The sequence below is a fragment of the Sander vitreus genome, chromosome 7 (genome assembly GCF_031162955.1).
Source record: "Sander vitreus isolate 19-12246 chromosome 7, sanVit1, whole genome shotgun sequence".
Lineage (NCBI taxonomy): Eukaryota > Metazoa > Chordata > Actinopteri > Perciformes > Percidae > Sander > Sander vitreus.
In genome coordinates this window covers 22,680,445-22,702,978 of record NC_135861.1, presented here as the reverse complement: position 1 = coordinate 22,702,978, position 22,534 = coordinate 22,680,445, and the positions used below count along the sequence as shown (strand labels likewise).

Sequence of the window (22,534 nt, the reverse complement as noted above, 5' to 3'; positions counted from 1 at the left end):
TTCTTTAACTAAAGATAGCGCATTGCACGCTGCGTATGAAATGGTACACACTTCCTGTCTCCTAAGTGGGCGCGTCCTTGTTTGTTAGTGTAGCGAACATCATATGGATTGATGAAAAGTTATATTTGAATAATGTTCTTTTGCCACCATTAGATATTTACACAGCTGATTGGCTCAATGAATGTGTGGCCATGCTGATGACTAGAGAGAAGGCACTGTTTAAAAGTCTCTCTGTGTTCAGCTCTAAGTCCTATTCTAAACTATAACTGATAATCTGTGGTTTGGACTTAGGTTTCAGTCCTCTTAGTACTTTCAGATGTCAGCTTTATATCACTATTTACTAGGGCTACTGAACAGTAGGTATCGGTACTCAATACCTTTAAGGTACCGACCACAATAATCCAATACCAAGTAGTATTGACATTTATTCAGTCAAGCAATACCTGCATTTGATCCTTTTTGTACCCAAATCCAGTAATAAATAAAACTTTAGTTTTTAGTATTAAGGTTTTGCTCGCAGTTAATCACAGCAAGTGCTCTTTTATTTTATGTGAAGTGTGATTGGCCCACTACCACAGAAGCTACAACCCTTACAGTCTGTAGCTCAGCGTGCTTCCATTGAAATACTGTAATAGTATCAAAGTAAAAAACATACATTAACCATATTTGCCATTACCAAAACATTTTTTTAAGCCTTAACCAAGTTTTAGTTGTTGAACCTTAGCTAACCACACTGTACAGGAATTGTCATGCACAGATATTGCAGGAATGAATCATTTGAATAAATCAATAATGTAATTTGGGGTTTTGGGATCGTCTAGTATTAATGTTCTGACTGGTGAAAGCGTTGTTCTGACATTACCACATATTGAATCCGACTTTGGGACACACACACACACACACACACACACACACACACACACACACAGAGGGAGACCTGCCAATCACAGCATTTAACAGGACAAAAATCATAACCATGTCACAGAGCCCATCAGCAATAAAAAGGACTGCATAGAAGTATTGAAGCTCAGCCTTGGGACAGAGGAATTGGGATGAGAGAGGTGGTAAAATGCCTGGATGTCACACAGAGGAAATTGGTTGAGCAGCCGCCCACTAAGGCAGAGTCAAAGTCTTTTTTAAGGGATTAGAGGCTATTGGCTCACTAAGCATATAGTATATAGACCAGTCTGCCAATCAGAGAGAGCAGAATATACGGGTCATTAGTTGCTCAAAAGGCCAGACAGACAACCCAACCTCCATGTTATACTGTTTTTTGTTCAGGGAAAGGTATTACGTAGCCACAAGGCTGAACTGCATGCACACAGATGCAAGGTAACACTTTAACATGGCCTTGTCAACCCTTTTTATTCAGAATTCAAGAGTTATTCAGTTCAAAGAGAGCTATGTTCAGTTTGTTTATGAGACATTTGGATTCACATTGAAAACCATTTGAATTTACCTATGTTCAACTTGTTTTCAGAATCAGAATCAGAATCAGAATCAGAAAGGGTTTTATTGCCAAGTACGTTTTTTAACACATACAAGGAATTTGTTTTGGTGTTGTTGGTGCACGTCACACATTCTCTAGATGGAATATTAAACAATAAAAGTATAGGTATAAACAATATAAGTATATGTACACAGTATGTATTAAATTAAAAATAAAGAATAAATAAAGATATAAATCAAAATAAAGAGCAAAGAGCATTACAGCAGATCAGTGATCTTGTGATGAATATTCCCTTTTATAGTCTCAGTCTCAGAGACAGGGTTTAATTTGGTTAATTATATTTGGTTAATTTGTTGCAAAAGGTATGCTGAGTATTCAGTGAGTTCATCATGTAAGAGCCATTGTATGCCTGTGTGATAATCAAAATCCAACACATTAACTACATCTCATTTAGTCTTGATCAACGGAAGAACATTTCCAGGATAATTGCCTGACATTCCACGCCAGCTGTCCCTCACCCTCAGAAAACAACAACAAACTTGAGCTAGCAAGCCACACGCTGAAAATGGCAAGTTTTGAAGTATATTTGGATCGTGCAACAAGGCAGGTCTGCTTGGTTCTTGCGGTGAATGATTGTAACGATTTACAAAGAATATGTTTACGACATTTACTATCAAACTGGGGCCTTTTGGGACCGATTGGCGGGGATTGCTGTTGACGAAGTACACACGGCGATACGGAAGAAGGTCTGGCCCCTCCACACATACAATCCTGGATAGGAGAAAAAATACAACCTGGGTTGTTTGCATTTCTTTAAACCAATCACAATCGTCTTGGGCGCCAAGCAGAACCAAGCGGGCCTTGTTGCAAGATCCAAATCCATTTTCAGCGAATAGCTTGCTAGTTAGAAGTTTGTTGATGTTTCCTGAAACCAACAGAGTTTTGCCAGGCGAGGGACATCCGGCGGCGACAGATGTTCGATGTGGCGATTATCCAGAAAATGAATTGTCGTCGATCTAGACTAGTTCTGTATTGATTTAAACCATTTCAATTTCACCCACATGCTCCCTTTTTGTCAAAAGGATTCCTAGTTTTAGTTACTGTTGTGGACTGTGGCAGTTGAATACTGCAGTCTTCAAATCAGACTACTTGACACGGAAAACAAATAATAAAAAATGCATCTGTTACTATACCACAAATACAAACTAATGGCATTTCATCGTTCAAAGTAATCTGCAAGAAATGTGGATTTGAATCAAAACAATGGAAATGATGGCTCATGGCATATTAATCACATCATAGTACAATTTGCTATCTGTACAGTATATCTTGTGTTAAAAAGTTACACAATGGTGTGTTCTCTCAAAGTGGACAGATGTTAAATATGTTAAATAACGCCATTAGTCTCTTGACAAGTATGTGTCAAGAAACTAATGGCGTTATACAGGGACGAGCCTAAGAACCCATCAATTTGTTGATTGCTTTTATGATTTCTTTTGTGTAGCCTACAGAATTAATTAACTGGTCTCAGAGTGATCAAGATGGAGCATAGAGAAGGGGTGGGAATTATGTGTTTTTTTTGTTTTTTTATTTGTGCTGATTACCTGCAGGTCATGTGATACCTGCTGCACACGTGACTTCCTGCTTAGTTTGTCCAAATTGAACTTTGAAAGATTCTTTAATCAGAATAATGGCAAGCAGAGATTAAAGTTGTGAATGCTGCGCGCATCTGCCCGATGAGTTAACTGCCGAAATTCAATAATGCACATATCAGATGTTGAAGCAGCGTGCTTGCAAAGCAGTGTTTGAACTTTCACGGCTAATGACTTCGCCATACATTTGGATAATAGAGACTCGAATCATGGTCAACCGACCCTTTCATTTGCAACCACAAAACTGCGAAGCCGTTTAGGTCGCCACAGGAGAGGGATTTAAATACCGGAGACCTCGGAAAGACGTCAGTGGCGTGGTTGTTTGTTCCAAAGCTCCAACGAGTGTTTCTTTAAGTGCGTGTGTGGAGTTCTCCTGCACCGGGTGATAGGAGGGGTTGGAGAGTGACGCTGGCTGCGCCTTGGTGCTGAGCGGAGCGCTCACCTGCACATGAGAGAGCCGGGGGAACTCGGGCCAGAGCTGTAGCACACTCACGGAGCACAAGGAGGAACGTAACGAACAGTCTGAGCAAGAAGGGGGGAAATTACACATTTACTGGAGAAGAATTACGAATCTAGCATCTTTTTGGTTCCTCGTCCAGGCATCCTGGCTCGCTCGGTCGCCACGATGAGAACTGACTTCGCTCTGGTCCTGACAGCAGCCCTTCTTCTTGACACATTCTGGGTGAGATTTCTCATTATTTAGAACAGCTTGTTCTGTGTAGAGGAGTTGTGAGAATGCGAGACGCAGCGTCGGAAGGCGCAGGGTTTCAAAGCAATGCGCTATAAGCTTGAATAAAGTCATGTAGTCGGATGGAGTCCAGGGTCAGTCCAGTGTGATGCTGCAGCTGCAGCGCAGCGGTGGTCGTAATTTTCCTACAAGTAGTAATTGGTTCCCTAATGAATTTCAATGTTTGCGTGAAAAAAGAAAGTAAGAGTTAACGATCCAGTATTGTCTGCTCTGATCGTCAGATTGTCCCTGGATCGCTGCGGGTTCATTACTGGGCTGCAATATCCGACACAAGTTAAAATTACAGCACCGTTTAATCACCCAGGATGATACCTAATGCTTTATCAAAGTCATGTAGTCATCTCGCTTAATTTGGCAGAGCATTCCCTTCCATGACCAAAAAGCATTCGCTCATAATACATTGATCTTTTGAAGTTGTAAGGTGCTTTTCAAACCTTTTCTCGTCATTTAATCTATAAAAGATGAATGAAGTCGGCGCCGGTGGGCTACTCCTAACGGCGCAGCAAGGATATCTGCTAAATCTTTCTCTCTGTCGCTTTTGTGACTAAAACCATTTCTCTAATGCCATGTAAATTTAGGGAAATGGCACAGATATATTTTACTTCTGCGTTATTTCTTCCCTATAGGAGAGAACCTATAGCCAATGCATTATGCCTCCTCTTCATTTAGACTCCAGCAAGCCTTGGCACCGGTGTGTGTTTGTGCGCATGCACGTTTACTTGTGTAGTGGGTCAGATCGTTCAATTTAACTAACAGTGAGCACTAAATGTTGGGTGCAAAGTTTTCTGCAGACCGTTTGAGTAGTATACACACACACACACACACACACACACACACACACACACACACACACACAGTTCCTTCTTTTCTGCTAGTGTAAGACCCACAGTCAGGTTGAGAAAATTCTGCTGCATTCATGCTGTTTTCTTTTTGTGTGTGTGTGTGCTGCGTGTCTCACTTAACCCTGAGCACAATATTTAAAAAGTGTCCTCATTTAATTCTGGGCTGCACAGAACAGCAATGGGCAATGTGCCTACCCAGGGGCATATAGTTAATAAACATGTTGAATATATTTCTGCTAACTGCTGCTTTTCTCCATGGCTCCTCAGGGCCAAAGAGAAGCAAGAAATCAATGGAATCCATGTTTATCGATGTCTTGCATTGTATTCTCTTTCTTCCAGAGGAATAATGGGGAGCATGCTTCCAAAGATCCCTGCCGACCTGGCTTCTCACAAAGCTTCTACTCTGTGCTGATTTCAAGGGATGTACTGCAAAGCCAGGGCATACTTAAAGGTAAGACCGTTAAGTGGCAAGGCAGTTCCTTTACGTTTTGTCAGGCCGGTTTACATCGTGAGTTAAAGAGCTCCAATTCTCTACAATGAGGCCAGTGAAAAAAAATTGTGTGGTGATGTGTTCTCTTTTAATGCCAGGCCATGTAATTTTTAAATAATGAATGTAGTATTTATGTGTCTGGGAAATTGATTGAAAGCTTAGAAAAAGTAAAAGATTGAATTCTGAAAATTGATGCATGTTTAAAGCTGTGGATGACATCAAATACTGTAAACTGTAAGCTTTGAATTACAGTTGTGATGTAGTGACTGAGACAGAGCCAAACAAACATGTTTTCAAAATGTAAATGTAAAAATGTACGTAGATACAATACATGCTTTTATTACGCTCCAAATGCTTGTGTGTTACATGCTTGAATTATTCGAGTTTTTTGACATTGCTCAACCTCTTAAACATTATTATTATTATTATTATTATTATTATTATTATTATTATTATTATTATCACGCCATCACTATAATCTTATGTGCTGTTAAGCTTCCCACACTACGTCGTTACCCAGTTGTATGCGTGTTGCTCCAATTACACAGTGAGCCAACCAAGTTTGAGGGCCCGATAGTGCAGGAAATGGAATTGACATCCTGTGTCTAATCTGGCACTGCTCCTGCCAATGTGGGCTAATTGCAATTCTCTATTGATCCCAATGTTTTTTTTTTCTCATAGCTCAGCTAAGCTGTATTGTTTTGCTGTGGGCGCACAATAGCTCTTTTGTGGGTCGACGGTGTCTTCGGCAGCTGCACGGTATATATTTCTCACTCTCCTTAGTAGTGAGAGACCTGGTGGGGAACACAGCTGTCTAGACTCTCTCTCTTGAGTGTGTGCATGTGTGCACATAGACACACACAGGCGCGTTAGACTAAGGATATACATGTGCTGTACAATAGGGTTCAGTATATTATTATTTTTGGTTGTTTTCTCTCTTATCTGTCTATATTTGTGTTTGTCCTCTTGCTGGAGTGATATGTCTGGAGGCAGGTATCAGCTTGATTTTAGTGTTTCATTAACTTGAGTATATTGTAGCCTGGCTGGAAGTGAGAATGGATATGGTACATTGTTGCTGGTAGTAATGCCGCGTTCTATTTACCTCGCAACTTGGTTTTAACAAGGTCAAAGTCGTAAACACGCCCCCTGACCTCGGATTTACGAGCTTGGAACTCGTACAGCCTCGCAGTAGCCCAAGTTCAAAATCCAACATGGCTGCCCCCTGTATCAACAGTTGTGAAAAGCTGCAGTAACATAAAGTTAAAAACACTTCTGTCTTATTTGTGTCACTAAATCAGTCGTTCACACAGGCATCTTCAACTTCTATCTGTGGACATGTTGTTACGCTGTTTGCATGCACAAAAAAACGGCGTAATGCGTTGTTATCAACTGGTATTGCTAACAATAGCTAACCGGGCTAGAGCTAATGAAAACAATGAAAATCCGACTTTTAAATAGAACACATTCAACTCGGGTATGACGTCATTCCCAGCTCCGGCTTCCGAGTTCCAAGGTAAATAGAACGCGGCATTATCTTTCTCTGTGTCTGTTTCTTATGTGTGGTAGTGATGTCTTCAGCCCAGCAGGGGGTGTCAACACAATCACAAACAATCACAGAATGAGCCATCACTGCTTCACAGGAGCCATGTACTGTATTTCAGAGAGCATTATTTATCTGGGTTGGTCTAAGAGCGATGACATTTTCTCAATAATAATAATAATAATAATAATAATAATACATTTTATTTATTTCATAGCACTCAAGGACACCTTACAGTTAAAACAAGCAACAATACAGTTAAAAAGGCAAATATAATTAAAATAAACACATTTAAAAATTGACACTTTTAAAAATTGTGTCTGTGTTTGTGTTCAGACATAAACTAATCTTTAGAGGTCTAACAGGGTTGTTTTTAGTATTTGGAATTTTATTTACCACTAACAAAAGCTGTGTTTAGTGTAATTTTACTGCACACTTTTTTCCGTAAGCCACACAATAGTCAACTTCAAACATTGCTGTTAACAGACCAGATAAACCACGGCAGTCTCCACTCATAAAACATACTTTTTTATTCCTTGTTTATTTTTCATCACAAGGAAATCCCACCTTCCAGAGGGGTCATAGTGCGGGGTCAGACTCAGCCATAGTACATATGTCCTTTCATTAATGTTCATTCCCTTGAATCAAATTAAAAGGATATGCTTTAATTTAACATTATTTCCTCTGTGTTGTTTTTAAAGGATCTTGCTAAAGTAGCATGTGCTCATCTCAGTCGTGACACACTCACAGCTGCAATATCATCTTCATGTGCGTCTAATAGCACAGCTGCAGTGACCACGCACACACACACACACACACACACACACACACACACACACACACACACACACACACACACACTTGATTTACAGGGCTCAGCCAGTTGATTTATAGTTAGTAAGGGTGTCACTGGAGGGAGGCAGGAAGCTACTCTGGAAAGGCTTTAATAATAACATTGTTTAACCCAAAACCGTCAGATGGGCGAAGGAGTAATGACACCCACTCATGCACACACCCTATCATCGAACACACACACACATACACATACAAACACACACAAACATATATCATGTATATATATATATATATATATATATATATATATATATATATATATATATATATACTCATGTTAGCCATCGGGGGAATAATGGGAAGGACAGAACTAGGACCTTGGCCATGATGGGGAGGATGTGTGGGTCTCGACAGGAGGTCGGCAGAGAGGAGGAGGGTGTTACATTTCACATTATATCACTTTGAGTCACTCTGAAGTACAGTGGCGTTTTTTGGCACGGGCGAACCGGGCAGCCGCCTGGGGCTGCATTTTTTCATGTCACATGGGGGGCGGCGCGAGAACTTAAAAAAAAAAAAAAAAAGTCCTCTGCGCCGCAAAGCGGTTTTCTGTTATCTATTGTTTTACTGTGTGGGGAATTGGCAAATCGGCGACCCCTCCTGCAGCTGCAGGCGCCCTGCTGGCACCCCCTACTTTCACAATGAAATGGACTAGTCCGTAGCGGTGCGGGCGCGAAAGATAAACACACGGTAACAGGAGAACTGGGAAGTACACAGAGACGGAGCAAGACGAGTCTAAACCTTTCTTTTATGACAATGGTCTAAACGCGAAAATGAAACAAAGTTACCCAAGCGGCTCAAATAAAAGAAAAAAGAAAAAAGACATATTTTCGGCAGTAGCAGGACCTTCATCAGCTCCCGTGGCTGATGATAGTGGTGGTGGTGGTGGTGGTGTCAGCGGCAGTGGCATGCACAGTGAGGAGGAGACAGGAGGAGAGAAACAGAGATGAGGGAGTGGTAAGCACAACTCCCCTTAAAACACTTAGCCCCTTGATAAAAAGAGCCCAAAACTGAGTGGTGGACAAACTGTTGATGATAACACAACAATAAAAGACGTAGGCATACGTACGGCATAGGTAGCTTTTCTATCTGCATTGGCAGACAAAAACTCATGATAGACCTCTTCAAATTAAAGCACAGGGCCTCTTGAAATGCTAAAAAATTTTTTTATTTATTAAGCTTGTTTTATGATTCATGAGGAGTATACCGTTTTATTGTATTAATAAATGGCACTTTTTTTTAAAAGTATTTAATGTGTCAGCTCTCACTGATTCTTGCTTACTCATTACATGGCGTTAGTTTTAAGGAGTAGGAGTTGCTATACATATTCAGGGGAGCGCAAGGACGGGTGGTATTTGGGATCTTATGTGGTGGGCCGGTCTGGGCCAAAATGCCAGGGCCGATTTTTGGTCCCAGTCCGTCCCTGTCGATGACATCATTGATGATTTTGCGTCAAGGAAGGCCAGAGAGGTCAGGTTTTAGTTTTAGTTTGTGTTTTCTGTTCTTAGTGCTATAGTGTAATAATTAGATTCTCTTTAGTGTGTCTTCACATTTGTGTGATTAAGGATTTGTGCTATTTAGAATATTTTTATATTTTATTTGGTTATTATTCTTAATATTTTATATTATTTTTGCTCTCTGCTCTTGTTACATTTTTTATGATTGTATATATTTTTGGCACATTTATGTATATAGTGTATATTTATTTTAAGTTCTCATAACCTATACTGTCATATTTTGTGCAGAATTGTGTTCATTGTCTTTTGGCAGTGTTGGAGGTGGAGATGATTGTTGAGATTGAGATGTGTGGCGCTCGAAGGGGGTCTCGCCAATTTATTTAAATTTTAGTAAACATTTTAGCCTTTTTATGAACAATATAGAAACAGCATGGGCTTAAGAGGTGAGATAATGGGTTTAAGGGGTGAGAGGCCTCATTTAGTGTGTGTGTGTGTGTGTTTGTGTATGTGTGTGTGTGTGTGTGTGTGTGTGTGTACGTTCATGTAATGTGTGTATGACACATTCAGTGCTAAGGACGCCCGCTGTCATTTATGCCTGGTTTTCATTAGAGCTATGACCGCTTCCTTACCACGCACACACTCTGGGCATCATTAGAGCAGAGCTCCGCCAGGCATGGTTAACGTCACACACTAAATTAACACACACACACAGCAAATTTGGTTGTTAAGAACATTTGAATCAACAAAAGATGCTGTCAGGATGTTTGGAGTGTTTTGCATCCCACATGCCAGAAAGTAGGAGATGGGTCCTGGCCAGACTCACACAGATAAAAACAGAGCCAGCTAACGTAACCTCATCCCATGTGTCCCCTTATCCCTCTGCTGATTCTGCTCCTGGTAATGAAAGCCAGGGATGGTGGTTTCAGCTCAGTGAGCCCACTCTGCTGACCTTGGACTTTGTTTGGGTTTCTGGTGGTTTTGGGCAGACCTCACTTTCTGTATATGTGACTGCGGTGTGTGTGTGTGTGTGTGTGTGTGTGTGTAAAAGACAGACTTGGTGAATTCTGATGCATGTATGTGCTTCTTTTGGACATGTCAGTACCTGAGCTATAACAATGCTGACGTCCACAGTGCAGCTTCTCAGAGGGAATAGGAGATTTTCTCTACAGTCATCACTTTGTTTTTAGAAACTCCTTTGATGCTTGGCTCCATTTTGAAAATTAGATCCCCTCCAGTAACTCATCAGCCAGAATAAATGGCCTGGATGTCTGTATTAAGGTGACCATTTCATGTCCTTAACCCTCCTGGCCAGGCTCAATATTGCTATTGTACTCCTAAATACATTTTCTGATGCACTGTAAGCACTCTTTCGCTCTCTCTCTCTCTCGCTTATCCTTAAATATACACACTCTCTCACCTTCTTACGCACACACTCCATGTCTATCACAGTGTCTTTATATGCTGCCATTCAGTAGAGATTCACATTTCAGCTGATTACATTTAAATCTATGCCGTGCCTCTTTGAACCAGATCCCTTCTCTCTCCCTTCATTGCCACCTTGTTTTTATCATATTCACAGCATAGCTGTTGCCCACTAGGAGGATAACTAGAAACCAGGAGAAATGGATGAGCGAGCTTTGCATTCTGAATAAAACAAATTGTTCAGAGCTATACTTTTCTCCTGGATAATATTTCCAAAAATCTCTTCCAGTGGGCACCCAGAAGGCCCCGGGTGATGAGTCTCAATTGCCTTGGTTGGTGAAGCTTTCCTCTGAGGCTTTAGGTGATTTTTTCAAAATCCAATAGCATGGCTATGACTTCACTATATGCTTTGTATTCTGAACCTCATTTTGCAACTTGAAGCGCAGAATTTGAAATACAGTAGGCATCAATTTCACCCCTGGTTAAATGCACATAACTTTCTTCATAGGAAGAAATGGCTCAATATCACAAATAACCTTATACAGTAGGATCCTCTGCCCAAGATGTTAAAGTATGAAATAAAATTACCATCCCCTCTACCCAAAATCAGAGCTGACACACTCTTCAGTGGTTTCAGAGTGCCGGCGATGTAGGGACAGAAGTCCGCTTCGAAGGAGTGACTCATAGGAGCCTCTATAAAAGATGCCATTTCTTTTCACACGCTCCAAAGGGAAGGACAATACATATATTTTCTCTTCCCCTTCACCCTCAAACAGAATTAAATTGTTTTGATTTGCTGTTTACCTGTCGCACCAAATTTCATGATACACAGCCTGCAGTGTTATCTGCGTCGATAGTAGACAGGCGTCCTCATGGAGATTAGACATTGTTGGAATATAGTCTAATTTTGTTTCTTTCTGTTTCGGCCTAAATCACGCTCATTGTTTCCTCTCATTATTAGTTTCTAGATCTCGGCGTCTTACTTTATTCAAATCTTTTGCGAAGTCATATCTGTCTTTGATTCTTTCTTTTTGTTGTTCTGAATCATTCATGTTTTGTCTCTGCAACCCCCTCCGATATAACCATCTAGTCTCCTGTTGTAAAGCAAAATCACAACACAAATCCTTTTTCTCTCTCCGCCATCTGTTTGAACTATTACATGGTTTATGGCTAATTTTTGTGAGGATATTCAGTCACAGAGACAGGTGCAGACACATCCGTTTTCCATGGTTATTAATAACAGAGTCGCATGAGGCTGACATTTGTTGGATGTCTTGTGAAGCGGTGAAGACACAACAGACATACTGAGGTGCTGGTTTATGCTCTTTAGGCCAAAGGCTAATCTGACCTCAGGGAGCTGTTACAAAATGCCAGTTGACACATATTCACTTAACGTGTAACCTCAGGCCTGATGTATGAGTCCAATAGTTTTCAAGAATTGTGTGTGGATTTTCCAGAGAGGCTCATATAGATGATTTATCAACATGTTGAGCGTTTTTTTCTGCCTGTTAAAGCAACGCTATGTAACTTTTCCAGCTTTGGTCACCTACAGGTTGTCTCATTGGAACTACAGCTGCAGCTAAAAGTTACATGGTGTTGCTTTAAGGTCTAGACGTGAGTGGTTTATGAGATAAGCAAGGGGGGGGGGGGGCAGGCGTTACACCTGCAGGCGTTACACCTGCAGGCGTTCCTTTTGATTGATGTTATCAGACTTGGGAACCCATGCTGTGGAACAGGCATGTGCTTCTTTGTGCTTGGTGTATGCATTCTGTGGCTGAATGCGCTGTGAGCACTGAGGTAGTTGTCCGACGCTCTGTGCATTGTGGGCATTTGCCAGGTTTTTCCAAGCTGATCATTAGAAAGGCAAGCAGGAGAGAATGAGAAAAGAAAGAAAGCAGGTGGAGGCCATTATTTTTTAATGAGATTTTTGACATCTTCTCCCTTTGTTTTGAGAGGAGGGACAAAGGAGACAGGGAGGGAGGGAAGAGGAGAGTGGATGAACAATGTGGGAGACTTCCTGCAGATTGAGTTACTCTGCGGTGTGTGTGTGTGTGTGTGTGTGTGTGTGTGTGTGTGTGTGTGTGTGTGAACTCTGCATCCTTGTCATCTGCTTGGTACATTAAGAGACCTCCTGCCTTGGTATGATGGGCCTTCTGGGGTCCTACAGGACCAAGGTTATGGCCCTCCTGAAGACATTAAACCCATTTAAATACTTTGCTTGGACTCCAGCTCTTTAATGCACAGATGGTCTGCATGGGCTGTGAGATGACAAGAGGACACATACTAGCTCTCTCTGTCGCCCCCTCTCTCTCATACATATACACACACACACACACACACACACACACACACACACACACACACACACACACACACACACACACACACGAACATTTTGTCTGAGGTTAGCAGGGTTTATTTGTTGTTGGTGTCAGATTAAGACTCCACTGTTGTAAGGTGTCACTGATGTCTTTGGTAAAATAGTTTGTCACGAGGACCAAGAGCAATGTGCGGCGCTCCCAGGGCTGTTCTTTTGCTGGAATGTGGTGGACAGGGATTACACCAGCAGGATAACGATAAGCCTACAAGGCTGTTTTCTCTTTGCTCGAGAGTCCCACTGACCATGTCCTTCAGCTAGGCCACGCTCTGTGGGAGGGTGAAACAGAGGGTGGAGTGGAGGGAGAGATACACTTTCTTCTCAACAGGGTACAGGATGAAGTATAAGATAAGGCTCTGTACCCTAAAGCCAATCTATCAATATCATATATTGTGTTGCTCACTGTTAATGCACATGTACACACACACACACACACACACACACACACACACACACACACACACACACACACACACAAAGAAACACAAAAAAACCCATTATGGCACTCTAAAACAAATGAGCTCTAGATTTCCCCTCCCAGGCCGCCCACTACTCGAGTTTAGCTTTGGCCTGGGCCCAAACACTGTGGTGTCCTCTTCCTGCCCACTCACTCCTCCACTGCCTCTGTTTGTCTATGGCAGCATTTTAATTACAGCCTAATTGATTACGTTAGGAATGAGGCCACTGTGAAGGCAACCAATAAAGGGATGACTTTTCATTTTAGTTGGTGTGCTGTGATAAAGACAGGCAGTAGTTGTGGAAGAGACATGGATGACACCATTTTGCAGTTGAATATTCTTTTGAATATTAATATTCCTTCTTTTTTTATTTCAACTTTCAATTTCTTCTACAGTTCTACTGTTACTAGCACTGAGCAATTTAAAAATGTATGAGCTCAGTTTGGATGATTCTCCACTTCTCCTCAGAATTCTTTAAGCTAACAGTTTCTTGTTACAAAACATAATTAAAGAGCAGTGGACAAAAAGCTCATTTCCAGGCATTGTTATAAAAACTTCTCCATAACAGCAATTTAAAAAAGGAATATGAAAAATGGTCCAGTGTTCTCACCTCTAACCCAGCCCTCAATTATCTCTCCTCCCTGTCTAGTTTCCCCAAACTGAGATCAGATGGTTATTGTTAATTAAAGAATCTTCTGTCCATTTCTCACACTTTTCTAATCAACCAACAGACTTGTATGATCTCTCTGAGAATGTGGGCAGGACAAATCCAAGAGCATTACAGCCTCATATGCTATTCCTTTTGCTTGAAGATCCCTGGTCTTTGTTAAGGAAGGATGAAACGAAGGATGGAAGCCCTCGGAAGACATGGCTGTCTGGTAATCACTAATTGTGTCTTGAACTCCCTGTGAATGTTCCCCATTAAGTTCTTAAGTTCAGCACGCAGTCAAATCATCGCCTCTGAACAAGGAAGCCATGCAGGGACCTAGGGGACAGAAGGAGAAAAGAATAAAGGACTTGGGGGTCGACAAACAGAGTGCCAGTAATGTTAATTAATCAGAAGACAATGATGAGTCCCATGGTGTCTGGCCCTACGTTATTCAACAGGCTAAAAGCTAATAAGGGGTTCACAAAGGCGCTTCAAGAGGAACTCTGGTCTTTGCAAACAGTTTCTGAGAATTTATGTCAAGATATATGTTTGCTTTTTTATGACCGATTTTATTGGTTTCCCCAAAAGGGGGTATCCTTATATCTCCCTGTAGTTTGGGGCAGAGTTAGCTGGCTAGTTAGGCACTCCCTTGAGCTTGTGGTTGAATGTTGAATTGTTGCTCAAGGACATTGTGGGCGGCAGAGTTGGTTGCAGGGGCAATTAAGTGGAGACATTCAAAGTCATAGCTTTTTGATTCACTAGACTTTGTTTCAGAGCTGCATCTAACACTAATTGTCATCTACAAATATGCCTGCTATTTTTCCAATCTACTAATTCAATCATAATAAAATGTCAGAAAGTTATGATAAGTTACTTACACAAGTTTTGGGAGCCCAAATTGATGTCTTTAAATAAGCCAAAAAGTGGCCGGGTTGGCTCAGTGGTAGAGCAGGCGCACATATACTGAGAGGTTTATGCCTCGACGCAGATGTCCAGGGTTCGAATCTGAACTGTGACGATTTCCTGCATGTCTTCACCCTCTCTCTCCCCTTTCTCACCTAGCGGTCCTGTCAAATTAAAGGTGAAAAAAAGCCCCAAAAATATAAATATTTAAACATATAACAGCATCAAGTCTTCACACTTTAGAAGCTTGACGCAGTAAATATTTTGCTTGATATCTGACTTAAAAGATTGATTATCCTAATTGTTCCTTTTCTGTTGACAAATGAGTTTATTAATTGACTAGTTTTTTCAACACTATATGTCATGTTAAAAGTTGTTATTTGATTAATGTGATACAGATTAAAGTAGTTTATCCACCGCTGTGTTAATAGAAAGTGTTATGGCAGTGGAGAAATGAGCAACTGTTCAGAAGATCAGAGAACATTGTGCTCTGATCTTTGATGATCTCTGATGTATAGCTCAACTTGAATCTATTATTCAATGCTTTGAAATGTTAGATAGTAATGTGAATAATTATAAGACCTCTATGAGCGTGTGTGTCCGAGCATGATTCCATTTGTGCGTCCATATATTTTCATGTTTTTATGTATAATATTGTATGGCATGCTGGTACATGGTACAGTAAGTAGCACAACAAAGGCTACATATTCTTAAAACAGAATGTATATAGGGTTGTTGATGTTGTAGAACTATACTGTAAATATCTAGGTTTTTTAATATAAGGTTACAGTGAAGCAGTCACTTTTAAACTAAAATACACTATATCGATAGTTACGAATTGTAACTCCAGATTCTATGAGTATAGGCGTAGCCCTCTAAGAGCTGTCACTATTGGTTTTATCCCTTTCTCGCATGCGCAGTTGTGAAGATTTTCTTTCCCGCCCTTGCGTCCAGCACGGGCCTCAACTACGTCCGCAGATACTGTATATAACATGAGCGGACCCGTTGTTCATCTCCCAACATCAGCATTTTCTTTAGCCAATGTTAGTGGAGCAGGTGCCCCAAATCTTAGAGGGCTACGCCTATACTCATAGAATCTGGGTTTACAATTCCTAACTATCGTTCTATTTCGTATAGGCTTCGCCCTCTAAAAGCTGTCGCTATTGGGTTAGGGCGAAGCTGATGTAGTCAATGCCACCTGCGACACAGGGTCCACAAGCGGGACATAGACCAACTCCTCTCCTAATTGCACTGACAGGTAAATGTATCAAATAATATATTATTAAATTTTTTTATAAAAACCCTGTCATAATTATGAATTGGCCTAATACTTAATTGTGAGGCCCAACTCATGATTATGGAAGTGCATTATTGGTGATAATTGTTATCATGATTAATAATTATGGGGTACCCACATTCCTCTCTGCCACCAATGCAGGAGGGATGGAGACAGCAGGCAAAACACACCTGCAGCAAGGTATCATCTGTCATTGAGTATGGATAGAACCGAGTGGGTCATGGAGGACACGGACATATCACGCAGATAGAAACAGATGAATTGGCATGGGGATGCGCAGATGTCGGCTACAGCCATGCCCTTAAAAAGGGCCGCAGACGCTGACAGCGCTCTCGTAGAATGCGCTCGGATGTCCTGAGGGGGCCTTCTGTACTGTAAGCTTGGGTGATAGCTTCGCACAGCCAGTGAGACAGACGCTGTTTTGAAAGGGCCGCGCCTTGGGAGTGCTCTCTGTAGTGCTCTCTGTAGTGCACGAACAGCTGCTGTGTTTGCCTGAAGTCCACCGTGCATAAAACGTACGGTGAAAAGCGTCCTCCACCTCGTTGCCATGAGGTGGAGGAAAAAAACCCTTGAGGGAAAACACCCTCGACCGAAAAGAGCTTGTTAAGACTTTCGGCGTGGATGAAGGGTTTGGCTGTAAGTTGGCTGCGCTCCCGTCCCCTCTAATAGAGAGGCAGGACGGTGAAACACGCATAAATCACTCACCCTCTTAGCTGTCGTCAGAGCAAGGAGAAGCGCCGTTTTCAGTGCCAACAACCTAAGAGAGGCTTGTGCCAAAGGCTCGAAAGGGGGTTTCCCCAGAGCTCGAAGCACCAAGGTTAGGTCCCACTGGGGTGTGAGAGAGCGTACAGCGGGCTTCTGTCGTCTGACCCCCTTCAAAAAACGTTTCACCAGTGGGTGCGCAAAAACCGACCTCTCTCCATAACCTTCGTGGCAGGATGAAATGGTCGCTGCGTAGGCTTTGACTGTAGACGGAGCCAAATCATTATCCACTAATGTTTGGAGATAAGTTAACACGAGGAGCAGGGGGCACAATGTGGGCTTTGCACCTTTTTCCACACACCAGCGTTAGAAAGCAGACCACCGCCCTGCGTAACATGCCGTAGTAGAGGGGGCTCTGGCCCCTTGGGATAGTGCGCACAACGGCAGGGGGCAAGCCTAATTTCTCCAGGCGATCCCGCTGGCTTATCACCGGGGGGTGGGATATCGCGCCGTTCAGCTGTGACAGTGTGTCCTCGCGCCACGGCAGTTGCCAAGCGGGCCCCGCCAGTAGCTGAATCAGAGTCGGGAACCAGGAAGCGCTCGTGCGCTCTGGTGCCACCAGAATGACTGACAGGCTCTCCTCCTGGATGCGTTCCAAGAGGCGAGGTATCAGAGGGACCAGGGGAAAAGCGTATAGGGGGGCTCTGGGCCAGGGTTGGTGAGAGAAGGCGTCGACCCAGAGGGGTGGATCGCCTCGCGTCCTCAAGGAGAACCACAGTTTCCACTCGTTGTGAGAGGGCCCTCCCCTCGACATTAGGTCCGCTGACCTGTTCAGGACCCCAGGGATGTAAACTGCTCTGAGGGACAAAAGGTGACTGTGGCTATTTCCAACATCCGAGCGCACGACCCCCTGGCGGTTTATGTACGCTGCTGCTGTAATGTTGTCCGTCCGCACGACGGCATTGCTATCACTGGGGCAAAGTGCATCAATACCTTCAGCACCGTGGATAGCTCCAGGCAATTTATGTGTGGGAGAGGGGAAGCTGTCCATCTCCCCCCCACTACTTGTGACTCGCACATTCCGCCCCAGCCGGTAAGGCACGCGTCTGTGTACACTGCCGCTTTCTTGATGATGTCCGGCAGGTCCAAGAACAGAGCTTTGGCGGTGGAGAGTGGAGCTGCCTGTGGCAGAGGGGAAGATCGCCGAGGCGATGCCCCTGGCCGCTCCGGGGACGGGGAGAGCCGCAGAGGGAGGGCGTTGATCCCCGTCTTGAGGGCCATTCTCCCCAGAGGGGAAGAGGGAAAACGTGTCCAGGGTGTCATGTTGCCGGTCTGGCCAGCTGCCACCCCCCTCACTGACGACCTGAAGCGCCAGAGTGGCGTCTGCCCGCCGATTTAGCTCTTTAGAAGGCAGGCGGACGCAAAGCGGGCAGGAGGCCGGAGAGGAGAGCGCCGCTTTGGTGTGATCGGAGCCAAGACAGGACTCGCAGCAGGGGTGGCGATCCTCCGGCAGGATATAGCCGGTCTGGCAGCCGGGGCAGAGGCGAACACCGCTGAAGGTAGAAGTCTTCATTCTGCTAGCACTGAAGAAAAACTGGGAGATGAACAACGGGTCTGCTCATGTTATATACAGTATCTGCGGATGTAGTTGAGGCCCGTGCTGGACGCAAGGGTGGGAAAGAAAATCTTCACGACTGCGCATGCACGAAAGGGATAAACCCAATAGCGACAGATCTTAGAGGGCGAAGCCTGTACGAAATAGAACCTAAAATCACTGTTGCTGTTTGTATGGTCTAATGATGCATGATATCACAGTGTAGATGGTGGGCCATATTCTTTGTTTTTGTTCATGGGAGGAAGCAGGGATGTTAAAAAAAATAACTAGGGCCGTCAATCGATTAAAAAATGTAATCTAATTAATTACATACTCTGTGATTATTTAATCTAAATTAATTGCATACATCATTTTTGCTGTGAAAGTATTTTAAATATTTCAATTCAAATGAATCAATGAGTAATCAGCATTAGTGACATTAAAAAAAACTCTTTATTATTATTTTCGGGTTGTTTATTGCTAAGGCCATATGGTCAAAATTAAATGATTTAATAATAATGTAATAACTATAACAATTACTTTACTTACTTTACTTATTATTTCACTAGTAAATAGTAAAACGACAAAAACAACCACCACATGGGAAAAGGGCATTTAACAATAACTTTGAATGCACCACGAGGCTGTAGGTTACCAGTTTCATTGAACGCAGCGTCTGTGTTTTTCCGACAACGGCAGCTGCAGATTGTTACATCCTGGTGTTGGAATCCTCTACAGTGAAATACAGACAAACTTTACACCGTTTAGCGTTAGCTGTCAGCATTTTAACCGTGTTTAATCCAGCTACTAGCTAGCGGTAGGCTAACATTAGCTGCTGTCGAGTATAGTGTTAACTAGCGTCACGTGCAGCGATGTTTCTGTTGCCTGTAACGTATGTTTCAGAGAATCCGTGATAAGCACAGACATATCAATGGCACCGAAATGAGGCGCCGAAATCCGCATTGCTATTCGGTCCGGTAGATACCGGTCGTTAAGGCACCTGTGCCGTATTAGCACCGGATTTCGGTACCCAACCCTATTCAAGAAGAAGATTTTTATAAGTAAATGTTCCAATCCAATGATTCAGGCAGCGCATTCTCATCTCCCTCCTTAATTTTACAGTCGAATGGTGGCTAGAACGGCTCCGGGTCAAAGGTCAATATGGAATGGATTAATCCGTTATTTTTTTAACGCGTTATTTTTTCTCAGATTAATCTAAATGAACGCGTTATTTTGACAGCCCTAAAAATAACATATTTTTAGTGTGAAACTCAGTGGTGCCCCGTTCACAATAAGATATGAAAAATTGTCAAAGACTCCTTTGAGCAATGCATGCATTGACTTATACATTGATGACGTGCTGTATTGAATCTGTTTTGGATTTCCACTGCAGTGGCCACCAAAGTTTAGTAATTTCAAATGTAGTACTGTGCTGTAAAAAGTCCAACTTGATGAGCAGGAATCAGAGTGTAAACAGGAATTTGCTGTTGCATTAAACTACTAGCTTCAATGTTTGTAAGACTTACTTCTTATAAGAACCTGAAGCATCAGAGGCATGGATATTCTTCTTAACATAACAATTTAATATCAAGGCTTCATACTTAATTCCGTAATACAGTGGGTGACTGCTGTGGAGAACTGTAATTATACTATTGCCGTTTTTTCTATACACATCTGAAGCTGGAGCTGAATGCTGAAAATTGGTATGTGACACTGCAGCATGTCTCGTAGCTGTAAAGCTAACACAGCCTTGTAATACTATTGGTCAAACTCCATGATTAAATGTAGGCTCGCGAGCCAGCCATTTCAAGCCTCGGGACCAATCCGCTTTCAAAAGCACACTGGCCAGAATTCCCTTCTTCTCCCTCTCCCTATCTGTCTATTGTCTTTTTCAGCACATCAGAGGAAGAGGCAGAGTGCGAGGGTAATAAAAGGCCCCGCTTTCCTCCTCTGGGCCTGGGAGAATGTAGAGAAGCAGATAAGTTGTCTAGCTCTGAATCTGAGAATGATCAAAAACAAAGTGAATCCTGTGGCCGCCGAGGGAACAAGCTCCTGTGAGGGAGCGAGGGGAAAGAAGGGAAGGGGAGAGACGGAGGAGGAGGAGGAGGAGGAGGAGGAGGGCTAGAGGAGCAGCCCAACTCAGAAGAGAAGACAGTGTTTGCTCATCTCTGGGGTAGAAAGAGATGAGGGGCTGCAGATAGATTTGCAGGCAGGGCTATTTTCTCTGCTCTAAGCTAGGACTTGGATGGACAGAAAGATGGGTTCACTCTATACCTTTCAATGGTTTGTGAACTACTGAGTGTTGGTGGTCTTGAATGATGATTGATATATTGTTGGCCTCACTGCACTGTGATAATTCATGTTTTATTGTCCTATGAACTGGGCTTTGGGAGAGGTTAGTCACACACAATTAAATATTGCACATGCATAGGCATTTATGCATAGCATTATACACGCACAAGCACGCACATACATTGTTGACTGTCCCTCAAGGCATGAGGCAAGGCCCTGGTCTGGGGGGTGATTATCCTAAACACAGAAATGAAAGGATTACAAAGCGATGGTGTAATCCAGCTGTCAATCACACCTCATTAGCAAACATAGGTTTCAGAACCAGCGAAAGGATAGAGATAGTTGGAGTACTAGGAGATAGAAACCAAGTAAGGGAGGACTGACGAGGATATAAGAGAGTGGCAGGAAGAGGAAACCAAAGAAAGACGGGAGGAGTAGAGGTAACAGCCTAACTATTCTGCTCAGGGGGCTATGCAGAGAGTATATTAAGCTTCCATCTGCCTTTCCTCTCCTCCTTTACCTCCCTCTGTTTCCCCACCGCAGCAGCACTACCAAAAAGCAAACGTAGGGAGCGCTAGCCATGTCAGTCACGTCTCAAACCCACAATTCTGCTTGTAATTCCCTGATTAATTAAGAACAGTGATTTGTTAATTTAATTGTTGGGTCGTTTTTTTTCATCCCCCTCTCTCTTGCTTTCTTCTGCCGCTTGCTCCCTCTCATCCTCTTGGCAGGCTAATTTGCCCTGCAGCTTTGAGGAGGGGAAATGAAAGGTATAGCAGAGGAAGCCTTCAGATGGTTTATTAAGAATTGATTTGCCATGGTGGCAGAGAGACACACCGTAGGGAGATACACGCTGACGTGCCTCCTAGGCAGACACCCCCGGGCTGTGGGGGAGAAATGTGGGTACATTTCAGAACCACTGTTTACCAACCAAACCCAAGTAACTAAATCTGGATCCACTGAACTCACAGCAGTGTTGATCCTTCAGCTTGTGGCCAATGCCTTCCACATGATAAAGTAGTTGGGAGCCTATTTGCTAATTTGTTTTTAAATGGGTATGCATAAAATGGCTAATCTGGACAAAATTACAAGCCATGCACAGCAGCAAGCTAATATGTCACATCAGAACCAAGATCTTTTAATGAATTACCATTAGCATAGTCTGCCTGTTCCAAAAGACAGTCCCAGCCACCTTTCCCACTGTGTTTTGGCTATGGTGCTGTCACATTGTCCTGCTCATGAGCAGAAGACCACTGGACAGCATGGGAGGCAAGAGATAGATGACAGATCAGAGGAATTAGAGCTTCAAATCTGCAGAGAAACAGAATACCCTGCAGCTAGGAGAAATGGCTAAGGAGGCAGTGTATCTTATCTTTAGCAGCTCATCTCCCCATGTCCGCACAGAAGCCCCTGCCCCTTCATTTACAGCTGGTCAAATACCAGATCCATGAAAGCTTATTGACTCTAAGTCAGGTTTTTCATCCTTGCGAGTTTTTTTTTGTCAGGTGAGATTGTTGTTTCTATTTCTAATCTTCATGAGTTGATTGGCTACTGCTGCGTTCCATTTCCTCTTATCACAGAAGCGTGGCATTTCTCATTATCCCTTCACTTAGGTTATTCATAGTTTGGTAAATCCAAATTTAGCGACAACAATTTGACAGTTCCTGTTTTGTTTTTAAGAAAATAGGTTTGGAATCAGGGATGTGTTCTTTGTTTCTTTACGCATCACAGTGTGTGCGTATGTCTGTGTGCAAATGGGTGCAGGTGCACATGTGTGTGAAATCGGAGGTGCCGGATTGAACTTGAGAA

At 42.8% G+C, this 22,534-nt stretch overlaps 1 protein-coding gene across 1 annotated transcript in view; it reads left to right on the top strand.

Annotated features, from left to right (window-relative positions):
- The first annotated feature begins 3,165 nt into the window (after positions 1 to 3,165).
- Positions 3,166 to 22,534, top strand: part of LOC144521101 (cadherin-4-like) — a 262,678-nt gene continuing 243,309 nt past the window's right edge. Inside the window, exons 1-2 of the mRNA XM_078255406.1 lie at positions 3,166 to 3,784; positions 5,032 to 5,143. Coding sequence (XP_078111532.1) covers positions 3,728 to 3,784; positions 5,032 to 5,143 — 169 coding nt within the window. The 5' untranslated portion in view covers positions 3,166 to 3,727. The remainder of the gene's footprint in view (positions 3,785 to 5,031; positions 5,144 to 22,534) is intronic.